The 20,814-nt window shown below is 31.8% G+C and overlaps 1 protein-coding gene across 3 annotated transcripts in view; it reads right to left on the bottom strand.

Moving 5' to 3' along the window:
- Positions 1–20,814, bottom strand: part of LOC143068374 (ATPase family AAA domain-containing protein 2-like) — a 64,218-nt gene that overhangs the window by 42,189 nt on the left and 1,215 nt on the right. For all 3 annotated transcript variants that reach the window (XM_076242383.1, XM_076242398.1, XM_076242390.1), the window contains exons 2-8: positions 18,873–18,967; positions 18,372–18,403; positions 16,842–17,068; positions 5,661–5,787; positions 5,100–5,237; positions 4,645–4,759; positions 2,042–2,273 (exon numbers count right to left, since the gene is read on the bottom strand). In XM_076242383.1, the coding sequence (XP_076098498.1) occupies positions 2,042–2,273; positions 4,645–4,759; positions 5,100–5,237; positions 5,661–5,787; positions 16,842–17,068; positions 18,372–18,403; positions 18,873–18,967 (966 nt within the window). The remainder of the gene's footprint in view (positions 1–2,041; positions 2,274–4,644; positions 4,760–5,099; positions 5,238–5,660; positions 5,788–16,841; positions 17,069–18,371; positions 18,404–18,872; positions 18,968–20,814) is intronic.

The raw sequence follows: 20,814 nt of genomic DNA, 5'->3' as shown, positions 1-20,814 counted from the left end.
GGTATTTAACATCAATATGATTTTGAAAAATATCTACAATGAGAACAAAAGTGTCATGTCACATAACTCAAGAATTTCATCAATTATTGATTGGCAACATATATAGTATTTTTTTTATAATTCTTAAAAATTCCTAGCAATAAAAAACAAAAATTTACAAAAATTCAAGAGAGATTTCTGAACTTTTTTGGAGGAAGAAAATCAAAATCAAATCTATGTTGCCAAGTAAATATAGAGAAAGTTGACAATATATATGGCTAAGTATTCAGTAAAGTGCTGTTTCAATGGGTGTCCCAGAAAAATGCATTTTTTTCATATTTTAAATTATTTTGAGTTTTAATGCAGGTAGCTAATCAATTCACTGCATGATGAAGAGATAATATAAACAGTCTCATATGAAAAGTTTATTGTTGAATAAAGTATTTTATAAATGAAGTGTTGAATTCCCTATTTTTTGCATGCTTATTTTGTGACATGGTCGAATGACCCAAAATCAAAATTGTTTTATTAACCTTTTTGTATGAATGTCAACTAGGTAAAAAGGATTTTCAGGTAAAACAATAGGGTTGGCAAGGTTAAGGACACTAAAACATGAAAAATCATCGAAAAATAAGGATTAAAAACAATTTTAAATGGTCATGTTGTTGGACTAACATTTTCTGTCTTCTTCCTATGTGAAAATGAAATATAAGTTATGTAACAATAGAGGGCAATTAAATGCACAAAATATCTTGAGGCTTGAGCTTATTAACTAAAATGTGATAATTCATCATGAAGGTACAGCAGAAAGTTTTATTTTTTTCAGGAATTGTCATTAAAGTTTACTCTTGAAAAATCTGTCCAACCGTTACGGGCGAACATTTCAATTTTCATTTGCAAGTTGCCAACTCAGTTTAAGTTTTTTTTAATGTTTATGACAACAAATTTTACTACAATCGTGATGTGCATACGGTATTGCTGTCAACTGTTCCTTTTTACTTGAGGTCAACGACATTGAAGGGGTGAACACTCTTTCTGTTCAACCAAGAGATGGAAGTTACATCCAACATTTGTCCAAAAAAATGTTACGTCCAACATCCAAGATATTCTCTAAAATGGCTATCACAAGTCACAGAATCAATTTCGCTTCTACTTTGACAATTACTTAACCTTAAATACTACCATATAAATGAAAAATAAAGAGGTTTTAAACTGTTGACAGTCTAAATTTGACATAATTTGAAAATTAGGACGTAACAAGAGTCCATTAATTTTCTGTTGGACGAACCGTAGGACAAAATCTTCTAATGTCGGACGTAACAGCTTTTTAAAAGTGAAAAGAACCTTGTTAACAACTAACAAGTCCACATAAACTAAAAAATAGTTCTCAGACCCTTCCTAGTCTCTTCTTAAGAGGTGCCCATTTTTAAATTCCCATTAGGATCAGTAAATTAATGAATTCTGTCCTATGTTTGTCCGACAGGGAATATAATCTGTCCTATGTTTGTCCTACAGTTTTTTTATGGTTTTGTTTTATCCATTTATTTAATAATGAACCATTTTACCTCTTGCTGAGGAACACCAGCTGTAGATATTAGTATAAACAGCATAGTTTTGATTTTGTTTTTGACTTTCAATGATGCAAATGGAACAAATTCTCATCCAAAAATGTCCCCGTTTGTCCGACATATTTTAAGATTTTTCCAACTTATAAGTTAGTTTTTGAAAAATTTAACAAAGTGATATACTTTAATTGAAGATCTTAAGAACTGTCAGAGAAAAATTGATATATTTATTAACTAGGCCTTCATATAAAAGGAAAATATTCAATTTTTCAATGTCCTGTTACGTCCAACATAACCTCTCTCCAACATGCTATTTAGGTCTAATTTTATGTTTTCTGACTAAATAACTATCTTTTTACATGTAAAACCCTAAACTAGAATCATTCTCCTTTCAGAAAATCATGTTATTAAGATTGAAACAGCTACTTTTAAAATCATACATGTTGTCACACACTAACAACACTATACTGAATACTTAGCCATATACATATACTCACAGTTCTGTCAACATTCATAGGATCAACATCAGCCAAACTGGAACCTATTTTTACTCTATCTTTGATAATGTTTGAGTTTTTCAAATTCTCAGCACTGATATTCATTGGTAAGCACCTATTTCTAGCTCTTGCCATACTTTTTGCCTTTCTTCTTTTAAATCTTTCCTCATCATCTGATTCACTACAGGACGATGATGATGTAGTATCACTACCATGAAATTGTGCTTTTCTTCTGAAAGTTTGTAATTAACTTCATGCACATTTGATAAATAAAAAGTATAGGTATCACATAAACTTAATCAATGATACATAAACATAAGTTAAAGGACTGACGGACATGTACATCTTACAATCATTCCATACACCATATATGTTTTACCCTTTCTGGTTAATTTTAGAATCTGACAAATAGACATTTCATGAAAAACTTAACATTGACTAATGACCTATGAACATGAGGTCATGGTCACTTGAACACATCTAGACAAACATGTACTCATTTCAATAAAAATATACACCAAATAGTCAACCTAGTGGCAAGGTGCTTTCAACTCCAATCTCAAATTACTAAAATGCAATTTTGCTGTAAAAGTTTGTTGGTTCTCACTAACTTACTCCAACTATTGAAAAACTGCCCACAATGATAAAGCCAAGTGTGTTGAAATTGGCATTAAAAACCAATAATCAATCAATCAGTTGACCAATTTCTTAATCAGAAAAACTGAACATCAAAATAATAATTTTATAGTCAGATGAAACATGCAAACCCTTTCAATCTTTCAATATACTGTATAAAGAAAGCTGTTTAATCAGAGTGGTGGAAATAGGAGAGTAGTTTGAATTATTTCATATTAAGGTATGGTGGGGAAAAATGAACATTTATAAAAATACTATTGCTGAAAATTGCATTTACAGCAGGTCTTTAGAAGGAAACTTGCTTTTCCAGTATGAGGATAAAATGAGCTCAAATTAATAATATGGGTCTCTTAAGGTGGTACCTAACACTACAGGGAGATAACTCTGTAAAATCAGCAGAACGTTTTAATGACGTTATGTTCATAAGGGAATACTAAGCTTCTCAATGATCAAAATAAGTGTTTGTCAAACTGCTATATAACCAGTGTAATTTTTCTGATTAAACGGTTGGTTCAAATTTTGAAATTTTTATATTTTTGTCAAAGGGTCAAGGTAAATACTTTGTCAAAATTTTAAGAAAAATTAAACTAGCCAAATGAATTTTAGTTAAAGTGTTAGGTACCACCTAAATTTGCACAATTTTATTTAAACTGCAGTTTATATCTTATCGAAATTATGTTGCCGGTTCTAAACACGTTTCAAAAAAACAATCAATGCATTTGAATGGGAACATATAGTTGGACCCCCCCCTTTTGTCATGGGTTGGGAACCCCCCTTTTTAAAATTTTTAAACTGTTTCAAGCCAATTCCTGATAAAAAAAAAAAAAAAAGTGTACTAATTTAATTGTTGATTAATTACAGATGATTATTGGAAATTTATCAGGGCTATTCCAGAAAAAAATGTATGGGGGGGTTGGAAGGCACATTATATTATTTATACATGGGTGATGGGAATCAGAGCAACTTTTCACACTATAATGCACTATAATACTCAATTACAATTGTCTGGGTGGCGGGTGCTGACAAAAACTGCCTTCCTACCCCCCCCCCCCTACATTTTTTCTGGAATAGCCCTCAAGTAAATTATAGGGCTTACTTGAATACCTTTTATTTATTCATATTTATATTCATATTTCATTTTTTTTAAGATCTTGTTAATTCATTAATCATTTATCTTTCAGATATAATTTACAGAATCACTTTATGTAATGTAGATCAAAAGTAATTGGCAATAAATAAATCTATCATCCTTATATATAAATATCAAACATCTAATATATACATTTGTGTATTCAATTATGAGGTCAAATACTTGTGTATTAAGAATTATATGTATATTGAGTGGTCTGTATCATTATAAAGACTGAGGTTTATAGGTAATGTGGTCAATTTGATTGGCAGTTTAGGAGGTGGGGCATTGTAATTAAAGGTCCACCTTGTCTCCGATTGTTTAGTGATAATGACACTTGTCAATCATACTAGTTGAATCAATACCCAGTTGCCTAATCAAAATGTTTTTTAAAAAGCCTGCACATCAACACACCTTAATGACATACATTCTTGAATGAACTGCTCCAATAATATACACAGTTTTTTTCAGTTTATATGTGTATTATGTGCACATACATGAGAACCATAGGGAACTATATTTCAGTGTGAATACATTTAGTAACAGTAGCTAACCTGTCCTGTTGTTAGGGAGGTTGGTGCCTAAGTAAAGATTTAGAACAAGTTCTAATCTTTCCAAAAAACAAAAACATTTTTATCAATGCATTCAATGAAAGATGAAATTGAGGTCAGTATATACAGATATGAATAATGTTTTTCAATGAGAATCAAAGAAGAAAAAATAAATCCTGTGGGTTCATCTTTTTTATACATGTTTGTGCAAATTAACACATTTCAATATTCTGATATTCTTTATGTAATATGTTTTCTATAGTGTAGTATAACAGAAAAATAATAACCTTATTTCCAATTTTCGGTGAGCAGGTGATTGGTATACATGAGATTTTTGTCTTCTTTTTGGAGGTAATGGGGGAGTTTCCCTAAACAACTTTTGTACTCTTTTCCTCCTTTCCACTGCAATTAAAAAATACGATATTGAAACATATTAAACAAGATGTTTTTATATAAATTTGCTGACAGGGAAAAATACTTCCATTTAAACAGTGTGACTGTTTAAAAGTGATGAATACTATATGGTTTTATTTGATATATCCATGTAACTTTGACTTATTTTTGATGTCATAAATTTTATGTAAATGCATTTTTTTTTTTACATTTATTGCAGGGATTATACTTGTATAATATATGCAATACACTTTCAGTTATTTGCTTTCCAAAAGCTGACTTATAAACTTGTTGAGGGCAACCAAAATGTACAAAATCCCATGGAGTAACATATTTAAAATATAATTACCAACTGGTACTTCAAAAAGTTGAGTTCGTGGTTTGTGTTCCCTGAGGTTATATGAGCTTCTTTCTTTTTTCTCTTCTTCCTCTTCATCATTGTCGTCGTCGTCATCATCTTCTTCATCGTCATCATCACTACTTGAGTCTATCAAAATAACATGATATTATCACTGTTGGTCGATATTATATATAGGGCATCAGATATAGAAGGAAGAGCAGATAATAATGCATCCAAATTCAATGCAATGATTTCGAAATCCAAAATTGGTGGATATGACTAATGTCATCAAAATGGTTACATCCATTTGAAAGTATTTAAATAAGGAAAACAAAAATGTTGTCTACATAGTATTCAAATTATAAAGTTATTTATCATACATATTCTTAAATTGTCTTTACTACACTAAGGTACAAAAATAAATACAAATTATCATGAACCGACAAACCAACGGTCGCACAAACATGAAAACATAATGCCCAAAATCAGCTGATCAGAGCTGGAAACATTTACGACCTAGCAATATATCAAAATCACATTTTTGCTTTCAGTTCCTTCAGGATTTCTTACCATCATCATCATCATCCTCATCATCTTTGTTCTCATCACTGGTGTCATCAGGAATGGGAATACCATACATATCTCTTTTGATTACTTTTCTTGGCCTCTTAACACGACTGTACATATCCTCACTTTTCTAGATAAAAAAAGAACGGTAAATCTCAGTCAATTGAACTTAAATGTACAAGATAATACCCATTTATATTGTTTAAATATATTTCAGAGTGACCTTCATAGCTAACAATACTTTCATATATGTACAAGACAAATTTTGCACCTATTTTTAAACTTGTTAAAGTTGTTAATTCTAATTAGCACTTTAAAAATATTTACCTAAAAAACAATAGCATTCAATTTCAAATTCTTCTACAATTACTAACACCCATAGACTACCCAACTCTATACACATAAGACTAATCAAAGAGCAGATTGCTCTGAGGGATACGATTGCCATTGTTTTCATTGACACATGTATACATGTAACTGGATAATATTATTTTCAAAACTAATTCAACTGCACATGTCAAATGTAATTTACGTAATCTGAAGTTACAAAATAACCAATCCCAGATACAAGTGTACGAACAATGTATTCATTGTGTTTTATTTTTGTACTATAAATTCCAAGTTTACTTTCCCCAGAGGTCACAGCAGTGACTCACGAGTGAAAGAAGGTATTTCACTTCGTATCTTATCACCTATTTTCCTACGATAATTCTAGGAACCCCATTCCTAACTCTTTTAAAAATATTTAATTTCCTTTGCGTCAGTGGTCATGACTCCTTTCCGTACACATTTCCAGGGACTAAACTTAACTGTTTTTGTCTAGGGGCCAGCTGGGTCCCTAAGATATTTTTTTCAGGAGCCCAATTGAAATTTTAGGAGCCCAACCAATCTTTATACAAAAAGACTAAATAAAAATAAAACTGAAAATAACTTTTTATATACTTACTAACAGTGTTCCAGCTTGAATCTCAGGGCAGAAGGGTGCTAGTGCTCCTAAGTAAGGAGTTTTATAAATAAAACAGGTGAGATGGGAGAGGATTATATTATTTTGATGCAACAATACATTGCATATATTGCAGAAGCTTAGAACTGTTACTTTTTTTCTCCATAATTGTTAAAATTAAAAGCATTTTATAAGTGCCCCCATGTAAGGAGGATCACAAATACAAGAAGTAAAACAAGAAGTACAGTCTTGTTGATGTTCAAATACAAATTTCTCTGATTCTTCTTTAAATGTATGTTCATGGTATGAAACAAAACAGTTTTTTTAATAAAGCTCATAATATTTAAATTATTGCCACCAGAAATGTATTTGACATTATTTATTTTAGGTTATTTCCTGCCAAAATTGTCTCCCTTCAATTTTTTTCAACTTCCTGTTGACCTGACAATATGGCTGGTTTTTTTTTTTTAATAAATACTATCTCAATCCAAGCCATCCTCTAATAGTGTTGATCAAAATATATTTTGCAATAAGTTTAAATTGAAGATTAGACTTCAAACTTAATATTGGGATATTTATTTACGAGACTTTGCGTTTCGTTTTTACATTAAAGGGGCACTAGCTACGAGATAAATAAAAAATCTAAAGTCTGATTTTTTTCTGTTCAATAAATAATGAAAGTGAAATAGTGAAATAACAATTCGCTTTTTGCCGCCAAAAAGGTTCAATTTTGTCAAATTACGCTAAGAAACATTGATAATTAGAAATTCACTTGCAAGTGACTGAGTCGACCTATTTAAATCCGTATTCATATAATTACATTAGATGTATATTTCATTAAAATACGTTATTCTGATTGGCTAACTAGCAATCTCGTGATATTCCTTAATCAATTACATTACACAATGCAACTTTTTATTCATGATGACACGAGGTCCCACAATAAAGTGCACAGGTAAATGAAATAAAAACTTGATAAAAGGCATGCTTTCATGATCCTATAGGTAACCAGGTGCTCCGCAGGGCGCAGCTTTATATGACCGCAGAGGTCGATCCCTGAACAGTTGGGGCAGGTATGGACAAAACATTTAAGCGTGATACAGCTCTGAATTTGGATTGTGATCGACATTATATGGGTTTTTTACACAAAACAAATTTCAAGATTTTACAAATCAATTAAAGATTTCTTCTTCAAACTTATTTAAATCTAAAATTAAATAGTTGACACAGCATAGGTTTCTGACAAAGAATGAATGTGGTCTAATGAACTTAAAATTTTTTTTGCCTTTGAGCAATTCACTATGCTGTTGAATATTAATCCTGTCAAAAAAATGTTTGAAGAAATTTTCTTTTTATTTATGAAATCTGAAATGAGAACAAGTATGGACACAACTTTTAAGCTAAAAATATTTTAGATAAGATAAGGAAAAAAAACTTCATCAGCAACATTTTATATTGGCAAATTTCCAATGAAGTTATTTACATAAAGTTATTGGCAAATAAAAATAGAAAATGACATCATAGTCATGTCTGGCAAATGTCCAACATACATTATCTAAAAACATTTTAGATAAGATAAGGAAAAAAAGCTTCATCAGCAACATTTTATATTGGCAAATTTCCAATGAAGTTATTTACATAAAGTTATTGGCAAATAAAAATAGAAAATGACATCATAGTCATGTCTGGCAAATTTCCAACATATATTATCAACTACTATTCTATACAAAGAAAGATAACTCCAATTGAAAATTAATTGCTATTGCACAATATTGTGCAATTAGATATTTCTTGTTATTGCACAATATTGTGCAATTAGATATTTCTTGCTATTGTGCAATACTGTGCAATTGAAAATTTCTTGCTATTGCACAATACTTGATATGTAATCCTGATTTGGACCAACTTGGAAACTGGGCCCATAATCAAAAATCAAAGTACATGTTTAGATAAAGCATATCAAATAAGCCCAATAATTTAATTTTGTTAAAATCAAACTTAGTTTAATTTTGGACCCTTTGGACCTTAATGTAGACCAATTTGAAAACTGGACCAAAAATCAAGAATCTACATACACAGTTAGATTTGGCATATCAAAGAACCCATTTATTCAATTTTTGATGAAATCAAACAAAGTTTAATTTTGGACCCCCATTTGGACCAACTTGAAAACTAGGCCAATAATTAAAAATCTAAGTACATTTTTAAATTCAGCATATCAAAGAACCCCAAGGATTCAATTTTTGTTAAAATCAAACTAAGTTTAATTTTGGACCCTTTGGACCTTAATGTAGACCAATTTGAAAACGGGACCGAAAATTAAGAATCTACATACATAGTTAGATTCGGCATATCAAAGAACCCCAATTATTCAATTTTTGATGATATCACACAAAGTTCAATTTTGGACCCTTTGGGCCCCTTATTCCTAAACTGTTGGGACCAAAACTCCCAAAATAAAACCCAACCTTCCTTTTATGGTCATAAACCTTGTGTTTAAATTTCATAGATTTCTATTTACTTATACTAAAGTTATGGAGCAAAAACCAAAAATAATGCTTATTTGGGCCCCTTTTTTGCCCCTAATTCATAAACTGTTGTGACCTCAACTCCAAAAATCAATCCCAACCTTCCTTTTGTGGTCATAAACCTTGTGTTTAAATTTCATTGATTTCTATTTACTTATACTAAAGTTATTGTGCGAAAACCAAGAATAATGCTTATTTGGGCCCTTTTTTGGCCCTTAATTCCTAAACTGTTGGAACCAAAACTCCCAAAATCAATCCCAACCGTCCTTTTGTGGTCATAAACCTTGTGTCAAAATTTCATAGATTTCTATTCACTTAAACTAAAGTTATAGTGCGAAAACCAAGAAAATGCTTATTTGGGCCCTTTTTGGCCCCTAATTCCTAAAATGTTGGGACCAAAACTCCCAAAATCAATCCCAACCTTCCTTTTGTGGTCATAAACCTTGTGATAAAATTTCATTGATTTCTATTCACTTTTACTAAAGTTAGAGTGCGAAAACTAAAAGTATTCGGACGACGACGACGACGACGCAAGACGACGACGCCAACGTGATAGCAATATACGACCAAAAAATTAAAATTTTTGCGGTCGTATAAAAATGTAATTATAAGTATTGAATGCCTTTTTTTGTAACTTTATAGGGTTGTAAAAGCGTTGACCGTGTGCACATTTTTAGTATGAAGTGTTTCCGTGCTTCATACAAAATGTACTTCGGTCAACGCTTTTACACCCCAATAAATTTACAAAAAAGAGCATTCAATTCTTAAGTGAACTTCAATTTAACCCCTAGCTAGAGATTGACAACGCATGCATTGTACGTGTACTGGTTATTTAAAGAAAAAGAATGTCAACAATGAAAGTGAAACTACGGTAAATCATTTGATTACTAATTCGATGCACATAAAATCATTCTTATACGGTTAAAAACAATGAGAAACATCTATTTTTAATCTATAAAATAAAATCAAACAGACCTATAAAAATCCAATTGCACGTGTTGGTTTAATCTATTCATATCTTTATTTATGTTTACATCGCGTATATGGTCATCTGAGGTCAAATCGATAGTTAATTAAATGGCGTCTGGACTAAAATACACACGAAACGAACCTATATATTATCTACCCCATACTCTGTAAACTGTTTATTTTAGACTTTTGATAGTTTAGATAAATGTTTTACATTGTTATAAATCAAATATGAGAATTTGAGTCAAATCGGTGACCATGAATTTGACAGCTAGTGCCCCTTTAAGTATTTTTTGTAAATAGCGATTCAGGGACAAGTTAGCGTCTAACACAGGCTTGTAATGACTCCGAGGACAATTAGAAAACATCCCTTTCGCAATGCTTATTGAACAGTTTAGAAGAAAACACTATTCAATAATGAAATAATCGTAGAAAATTTAGCAGAGTTAAAAAAACATGCTGATTGAAGGAGGTATATGACATATCGTCACTTCGGATTGAAAACATAGCTGTTCGACTGGGTTTAGATTATTAGAAAGAACCTACTGGTTTTCAGAAATATTCTATATTACTATATCGCTTTGAAAAGACAAAACAGGTTTCCTTTTGGGAACAGTCTTCGTTAATATCGCAAGGGGGGGGGGGGGGGGGGGGGGGAGGGTACAAATGGGATTTACTTCAAATTTTTTAGTCGCCAGCTGGGCGACCAGGATGACTAAATATATTCGCCCAGCCGAAAATCTGGTTGCCTTGGGCGACTGGGCGAGCGTTAAGTTTAGTCCCTGATTCCTCGGTTAAAACTGCGATCATATTTAATATAACACGACGTTTATCGACAAAAAGAGTTTATTTTTCTGGACATGTTTTGTTTTCAGAATTTACAGAAGTTACTTCCGGAAGGGAGACAACTCGAAACGATAATATGGATGACTCCATTTCGCCGTAAGGGGTGTTGCGATGTGGACTAAATTTACTTTAATTTAAATGATGCATATGATTTAAAATTATGAAACAAGTATAACCCCCAATAAAGAAACGATCCCATGAGTTTTAAATCAATCAATTGAGTGGGGAATCCAGAGCAACCATCTAATACCCCTTAAAGTCAAGAAAACTATACGCATGCGCATAATTACCTAAACAAACCCTGGAGCAAGAACGTATATTAAATGTAGATGGTTCTCTATTTCTTTATGGAAGTACAATATCAAATATCAGTTTCATAACGCTGACATATAAGAAAAACTCCACTTCAGTTCTTATATGACAGAAATAGATTTATCGGAATTCAGAGAACTCTTGCATGTTTATCAAAACTGGGGAATTCCCTCTGCCGTGTTTCTAAATTTATAAAAACACTAAATATAAATACTGCTTAATTCTGATTTTCCGTGTTGTTAAAAACATGCATATAAGTCAAGAGAAATATCAAACATGAAGATTATGAAAAGAACATTATATTAAAATTGTTTAAGTTCAATCCCTTCGTTTGGTTTTACCTTTTAAAGCAAGACAATCATAAGAATCTGAGATGTTCCTTAATGTTTAGAATAAAATGATTGACGTGAGGGCATTGCCCTGAGCCACTGGTATAAGTCTATAGATTGCTTGAAAGCAATCGTATCCCAATAAAAACAAAACAAAGTTCAAACTGAATACCCACACGACAGTGCCATGTGCTGAATGGTTATATCCCATGAAGCACAGGATACAAATATCGGTCTATGGGCAACTAGAAGATATTCATTTCAATCTAATTCATTTCCTTCAAACGGTTGAAATTACATTATTGAAATGTTTTATTTTTATGGAATTTACTGAGCTTGACCATTTCTATTTTAACCCACATCTTAAAGCTGATACTAGACAGACTAAATGGGGACACAGACTGGAAAACATAATGTTCCTTCATTTAAATAAAAGTGGCAACATATTATACCAAAAGAGATCACAAGAAAGAATGTTTTGATACTCCTTATTCATCTTCTCTAACAGTTTTAGGAATTATTGGACATTTGTTTCTTTTTTAATAAATTCTGTAAACAATGAACAAGAGTTAAGAGTACATTTTGAGTTACAATTAGGCAAATTATTATACTCCAAAATCACATTATCAGTGATTTATTATGGAATATATTGCCCTGTCTTTTTTTGTTTTTTTTCCTTTAAAATTGTGTCCCTCTTTTAACCACACTGTTGTTCTGTTGTTAGAAGATATTTAACTAAAGCCAAAATGCCCAGAGGCAGATTGTGTTGATTATTTAGGGAATCACTTAAGAATGAAGCTGTAGAATACAATAGATTACACCATGGCATCAAGGTAACCTCTTATCTCAGAAAATTAAAACTGAATTTAAAAAAATCATGTCTTGCTTAATAAAAAATTAAACTACCAAGAGTGTAGAAATATTATAAACAAGATCAGTTGGGGAAATGTGTTTCACAACTGATATTTGCAGGTAGATTTATCTTTCTATTCAATGATCTGCCAAAAAAAAATATGTTCTTTAAGTTAACCCATTCAAGGCGTATGATGCCTGAATGCATCACCTTGCTACGGCCGCGTGACGCCTGAATGCATCATGGACAACGAAAAATACTCTGACCTACTTTCAGTTTTAATATCAGATCAATTACGTAAAGCTGTAAAGCGTACTTTACCACAATGTGTTAACAGGTTTCAATTTTTAATATTATGTATAAATTTTGACAATAAAAGTCATTGTTATGTCATTTCTTCGTACTTTCGATTTGCGTTCATGATAAAATAATATGCCGCCATTTTTTCAATTTTGTTGACATGTGTAGTCAATGTGATCGCTTTAAAAAATGAAAGTTCATTACCTTACACACAAAATATTTAACCCATTTATGTATCGCTGTTTTAAAAATTAATAATATTTACTTAGGACTGTTTAATAAAAAAGATAAGCCGGTAATGGCTGTCTCTTTATGTATAATCTTTGCATGCTGTTGATTTACGCTCTGTTGACGATCGGAAGTTTACGGTTTTTGCCGACAAATAAATTTCACACGATGTGCAGGTGTTCTCCCAAATAAGGAAATCCATAATTTTGTGCAGCCAATCAAATTTTTCTAGGCTAAAAGGCGGTTCCATAGTAAAATAGTTGTGAAAAACGTAGTATTGTCGTCTGGGTGAAAATTTAAAAAAATGTCTGAATCTTCAGATGAAGAGTTTGACGGATTTTCGCAAAATGAAGTTGATGCAGCTGCACAGCGGTACAATGATAGGCTTGCACAAATTGGGATAGGTGAATAAGTTGTTGTTGATGGTGAAAATGAAAGTGAAAATGATTTTTCTGATGAAAATGAACCCCTTGTTGATGAAGCTGGTGACCGTCCTGCTGAAGCTGATGGGTGGCATGAAAATTTTAATTATTATGAGAGGGGATTACCACACATATTTTTACCACGTGGAAATACTGGTCCTACCACAGTTTTAGATCCAGATAAAGAGCCCGTTGATTTTTTCTCATTGCTGTTTACCAATGCCATTTTGCAATACATCATACAGGAGACAGACAGGTATGCCAATAAACAAATTCGTGATCATCCTGATGAAAACAAATCCCCATGGGTTACACCAACTGTTGAAGAAATGAAGGCTTTTCTAGGTTTATGTTTCTTGATGGGAATCAATGTAAAACCAGATATAAAATCCTACTGGAGCACAGATGTTATGCTGGAGACCCCGTACTTCAGTAAAGTCATGAAAAGGGATCGCTATATGCAAATTATGCGGTACATCCATTTTTCAAATAGTGAGCAAGCCCCACAGCCAGGGGATCCCAATTATTCTAAATTATACAAAATTGAATCGTTAATGAATATGTTCACAGATTCTATGGTAAACCAGTATATCCCTCAAAGGCAACTATCAGTTGATGAGGTGATGGTTCCATGGAAAGGACGACTGTCTTTTAAGCAGTATATGCCAGCCAAGCCTACCAAATGGGGAATAAAAATGTGGGCGATAGCGGAAGCTAATACAGGATATGTTTCCTTCTGTCAGGTATACAGTGGGAGGATAAATGGTGCCGCAGCTCATGGTCTGGCAAACCGTGTAGTCAAAAATTGTATTGAAAAGGCAAATGTTATAGGGCAAGGGTACCATATTTATATGGACAACTACTTCACTTCTCCCACCTTATTTACAGACTTGTTTGAACATTTTAACACTGCTGCATGTGGTACTGTACGAATAAATAGGAGAGAGCTTCCTAAAGATATAATGAAGAAAAACCCTGAAGGTGTTACTTATCGTGGGGACATGCAGTTTAGACAGAAGGATGCAGTGGCTGCTGTTGTATGGAAGGACAAAAAAAATGTAAACTTTATTTCAAGTATTCACGATTTCTCAGTAGGTGCAGTGCAGAGAAATGTGCAACAAGCAGATGGTATTTTTCAACGACAAGAGATACCATGTCCACAGATGATCTCTGATTACACACAATACATGGGAGGGGTTGATAGGGCTGACTAGTACATCCAGTACTATGTTTTCCAACACAAAACACTGAAATGGCCTAAAAGGATTTTCTTTACAATGATAGAAATGTTGAAATTTAATGCCTTTAGGCTTTTTCTGGCTTCTCCTCATCATCAACCAGGCCCTGGTAAGAGACCATCAACCTTTTTGAAGTTTTCAAAGGGAGTAGCAGCAGGACTGATAGGTGGATACACAGGTGGTTCAGTTCGTAAAGGCTGTCCATCACTAATCCCGGTTGATGACCGTATTACACAGAGACACTTGCCAGGTTCCTTTGGAAATAAAAGTTGGTGCCATGTCTGTCACATGAGAGTGAAAAATAATCAGCAAGACACACGTAGACAAACAAAATATGGCTGTCTAGATTGTGGAAAGCACCTCTGTCTACCAGAGTGTTTCACGGTGTTCCATTCTGTTAAAAGTTACTGTTAGTATTATAGCTATGTTGTTAGTTCCAGACAATTTTGAATTTATTGACTTTACCGTTTCAATTTGCGAATTTATTTATTTATAAACTATGAACAAAACTAAAGAATAACTGATGAAGGATATATTCAAAAAGATAGTATCAAGAGACATTTTAAAATAAAGAAGGAATTTTATAGAGAGATCAGGACAACAAAATGTAGTAAAATGGACACTGAATTTTTTTTTAAAGACTTGAAAAGAGGCAAGTAACAAAAATTTATAAAACTGTTATTTTTGTTTGTTATATAACCTTATAGCAGTTTAAAAAAGAAATCAATATAATATCAATACCTTGAGTAGTTTTTTTTGTCAAATATCTAATTATTCATTTGATTTTTATTTTTTTAAATGTATTTTTTTTATCTGCTTAAATTGCTATTAGGTTGCATGCCTGTTACTTAGTTTGAAATGAATATTTTCAAGGAAGGTAATTTACTTTGACAAATACAGAGATTTTTTGTTTAATCATTGAACAAATACAAATTTTTATTTGTCATAGAACCGTAACAAGAAATTCTGTTATACCCCAAGTGACTTAAAAACATACGGCAACATATTTAAAAAAAGTTGTCGTCCGCCAAATTACAGTTGAGTTATCTCTCTTTAATTGTTGTTGACATGAACGACACTTTGCAAATGGCGGATTTCAATCGCTGGTACTTCTCATGTTGTCGGTCGTTTATCGTCTTCCCAATCAGTTATGGTGTTGTCATAGACATTTCATTTTATTTTTTGTAACAAAAAGAAACATTGAACGTAAGTTAATATCTCGGAAAGGGAACGGTCAGAAGAAACTCTCCCCTTCGCAGACATGTATTTGTAAACATTCAGTTATAAAAAAAAACTTGTTCGTCATAGAGCTAAACTGTTGATATTGCTTCCTTTTCATATCGCTCTAACCACAGCACAACTCAAAACAAGTAGGGTCCGACTTAACCTTAAAATATTTTAACGAAAATCGATCTCAAATAGCGGTAATTGTCGTTTGAAGTTCCGAGACGATTTTTTTACGAAACTGCTCGCGCTAATAAATCTCCGGCTATACGAACGCGCCAAAAAAAACAATGCCGTACTGAAAGTGTTAAATGTGACGTCATAAAGCATTGTAGCCTTTTTAATGTGGAGATGCAATATGAGATTCAATGAAAAGCAAGAAAAGACGAATTTTAACTTATGAAAAAACCTGATAAATCGAACAACTGAAAAGGTAATTTATAAAGGTTTCGAAAAAAATTAATAACAATAGTTGAATTTAAATTGTGTTTGATTTGTTAGTTTTTTACTATCCCTTGGCCACTACTTTTCATTTGCCATTTCCAGTTTTCCAGCAATTTCAGCTTAACACAGCAATTGCCTGAAATCTGTTCATTTGTTCAAATGCAACTTTACAGATATTCTAGACGTTTATTTTTTATTCAACAGAACAAAAATGAAAAAAGGTCAGGAACCAGAAAGGAGAAAACAATGAGTAAGAGCATTGGATTGACTAAAATGAGACTGCAATCAAAAGAAATCACTGACAAACTAATATATAAAGAATCATCACTTATGTTGCTCTTCTTCATAATGACAGTTTCTAGAAAGATAAAGTGATCAAATTTATCAAAAAAATTGCAATAAGCAAGGACTTAATCGATCTTAAATATTAATCAGAAACTGCTACTGTCTGAAGAAGAAGTACCATGTTAAATAGATTGTGACAAATTTCTTTAACTTTAAGTTGTGAAATAATTATAAACAAATAAACTGGAAACATGGAAAAGTACCTCTACATCAACAAGCTCAACTTCATTTCTCTTTCTTTTCCTGCCAGGCTGCATATCATCTCCATTCATATACAATGCTTTTTCCAAAATTTTCTGGTCAAATGTGCCATAAATCATTTTTCTTTGTCTGCTACTTCTTCTAACATCTCCATCTGCTGCATTGTTATTTCTGCTATATTTCCATGATCTCCTCCTAGCCCTTCCATAACTAACAGCATCTATTTCATCTGGGAAATCACAATTATCATATTTATAAAAAATATTTACAATATTCACTATAAATTTTGTTTGCTCTTTGAATTGATCTGATGAGTTAAGCCCTTTTCTATTAATTTTTAGTTTGTTCTTTTGCACTGTTTAACCACTGATCCAGGAGAGGGGATTGAGAGCTTGTGTCTGTCCCAATTTCGGAGGCTGCAATTCAGTTGTTGTTATTGATTGCTGTCTATCATATAAATAATTTTTTTATTTATTATTTTGTACATTTGTTTAAAATCCATATAATTTTTAATTTGTCATGCTTTTTTTCCCAAAATATATAATAAAAAGTATAGGTCATGACTTTTTTTTTTTCAAGCTACAGGTTGTGCAAAATTGTCAGATATTGTATAGATTATGCATGCAAAATCCAATTTTGTGTGATAAATAGAAAACTATATCATAAAATTTTAAGATACAATGTGAGGAGATGGTGTCACCCCACTTGTTTTCTTGATACATATTTACCCTTTCCACCTTTGATTTTTTTTTTTTTTTGGCATACTTGATTTGCATAGGATTTTTCAATAAAATGCTGAAAATATGCTTTACAGTATGAATGCATGGCAAAACAACTATTTCATCAAACAAATTTAAGTCGAATATTCCTATGATATTCCTTTTCATATTGGATACAAATTTATTAAGTCTACTGCAGGCAATTGTAGTCAAAGTGTGTCAACAGAGGTACCACACAGGCGTCATTATGGAGGAAAGGGTTAAAATAGATAAATCAAAACACTTTCTATTATAAAATTACTTTGAATGAGTTATCTCACCATACTATCTGAGTTATCTCCCCTTATTTGGCAAAATGAATCAAACAAAAATTTGTAATTTATTTGTTTTTTTTTTAGAAAATACAGCAATAAATATGATAAAACACATACTACTTCCAAAATTTGCACATTTCATTAAAGATCTAGACCAATTGTTACCTGTTACAACAAAATAGAAGAGGGAGGAAAGCAACCAAAACACCTTATTTTTTTTCTGATCGAGTTGTTTCCATTTTGTGTAAGTAATTACTATTCCGTATAGTTTCTGCTAATTGTTTAAGACCCTATTGTGATCTCTTATTGCTTTCATTTACATACTATGGTCTTTGTTAAATAGCTTTCCAATTGGCAATCATATATTTTCCTATTTTTAATGGATATTGGTAAGCTATGTTTTTATCTTAGAGGTAAAAATAAGTATGATAACTATCAATTTAAAGACACTTTCTCCCATGAGCCTATGTAAAAAGCATTCTTAAATCATTTTTTTTACCATCATTGCTTTCATCTTCCTCTTTGTACCTCCTGAAAATATATAACCATGAATGTCATCATACAACTTTTAGTGGTATGGTACATACGCATATTTCTATAATCTTGTCAGTTCCACAAATAATATCATTTAGATTTCCCATTTTCTAGTAAAGCTATTATACAATTACTTGTTGAGCAAATTTTTGATGATTTGTTTGTTTGAATGCTTGCTCAAGCATTGTGACTTTTTGTAACTTTAAAATATCCTACAAGCAATAAGTTGGAGGAGTTTCAATTTGTTAAAATCAAATTGAAATTTGGTTGGATGATTTACTGGTGGTTATGTACACTAGATTTTGTACATTGATAAGTTCTGAACTTAGATTGATTTAAGTTTATACAAAATCAAAACTTTTCAGGAAGGAAAACTTTAACACACAATATTTCTTTAAGCCATGTAAGTCTAAGTTAACTTTTCATCTCATTTTTCTTTAAAAAAAGAAAATTAATTTTGAAATACCTGTGTCTACTTCTTCTCAGGGTAGGAGATTGTGCTTTTTGTCTATGGTCAAGATCTGCAATTTGAACTTCGTCGCTTTCATCACTATGTGATTCCTACAAAGAAACAATCAATTTGAATACAAATGTAAAAAAGAATTCAAATAAAATAGATTTAAAGAAGAATGGAAACAAGTATGGACCACAGTACACGGATGCCCCACTGGCACTTTAGTGGACCGTGATTGGGGTCAAAACTGTTGTTATGTGACATTAAATTAGAAAGATCATATAGAAAAACATGTGTACCCAACTTCATAATAAAACTACCTTGAGCAAAAACTTTAACCTGAAGCAGGACAGTATGTCATTTTCTATGTTCAGTCAACTCTAATTTGCCATTTCAATGAGGAATATAATATCATAGCAAACAGGTTTCAAGTTGATTGGACTTCAACTTCTTCAAAAACTACCTTGACCAAAAACTTACCTGAAGCATTACAGAGGGACTGACGAACGAACTGACCCACTTATAGAAAAACATAATGCCCCATTTTGGGTTGGGGCTAATAAACCTTGTACCACTGTAAATTTGCAACAGAGCAAACTGGTACAAACTTGTTTAAATGCATTCAACTGGTGTTTAATGAGAATCTATATTCAAATTTCACTCAATACCCCTGGCATAAGTCCGTAAAAATTACCAATTTGTAGCTGGCTACTTGGATAAAGAAAACTGTAGCAGATTTGCTTTGTTGTCTCCCTTGACAGTTCCATTATTCAACTTTTACTGTTAACTATTTGATCAATTTTTTAATTATTTACAAATGTATTACATGTAGTCATGGTAGTAGCATTGAATAGATTTTGGTATTCATAATTGTTTCTAAAAGCAAATGTATTTATTGAGAAAATTTGTTTATTTTGTTTTAAAGTTCAATATTGTTCAAGACCAAAATTTAGAAAGTACAAAATTTATGTATATATAGATACAATATTCAATGCTCATTGTTATAACCACCATGCAAGGCCCTAATGGCAGTCGAAGATTTTAAAAAACATTTCATTTAACATGATGAACAAATCGACCATGGCTTAATAAGTATGCATAAAAGTGGAGCAGTTTTTTCAACTTTCAATAGAAACCCAAAGTCACAGAAAAGTTAAGAAATTCTATACAGATTTGCAAATAACGTTATAAATATTGTCTCAGTTTAATTAAGTTTTAGTATAAATTTCAAAAAATTCAACTCTTTTTAAAAAAGGAGAAAACAACATTTGTATTTGTTTATTTTTTTTATGATTTTTTGTGTAAAATTATTAAAGGAAGAAGAAGAAGGTTGCAGTGGAACGAATTTGCAATGGTACAAGTTAATGCTGGCTTTTTTGTTGCAGTAAAAGCTTGCAATGGTACCAAATGACTTTTAGTGGTATATTTGTAACTTCCTTCCATGAATAAGAACAACACAATAATAAGTCTATATGAAATAAGCCTTTATTATCAATATGACAAATGTAAGGCTTTGACACTATGATTTTTTCCAAAAAATCCAATAGGGATTTCGACAAAGTATCTGCATGCCTGGTAAATATTTCCAAATAAGAAGAATTTTAGATTTTCTTATAATTCCAAACAACAGAAAAAACACTGAATCCATCAAAATTTTCTCAGACAGCTAATCAGCAATTGGAATTTTAACTTTAAATTGGAAATCAGATAATTACGGCAAAACTATTCATGATATTAAAATCGGTATATTGGCACTAAAATCTGAAGGAATCATTGTTTCCATTGAATGGACCCCTGGACACGCTGACATACAAGGTAATGAACTAGCAGACCAACTAGCTAAAAAAGCAGCACAGGAGGCAGAAAAAATACAAAGTATTCCAATATTTACCAAACAAGATATACAAAAAGGAGCAAAAGACAGTGTTATGTTAAAATGGCAAAACCGATGGGA

This window comes from Mytilus galloprovincialis, chromosome 1 (genome assembly GCF_965363235.1).
Source record: "Mytilus galloprovincialis chromosome 1, xbMytGall1.hap1.1, whole genome shotgun sequence".
NCBI lineage: Eukaryota > Metazoa > Mollusca > Bivalvia > Mytilida > Mytilidae > Mytilus > Mytilus galloprovincialis.
The sequence above is the reverse complement of the archived record's forward strand: the minus strand, read 5'-3'. Positions and strand labels throughout refer to the sequence as shown.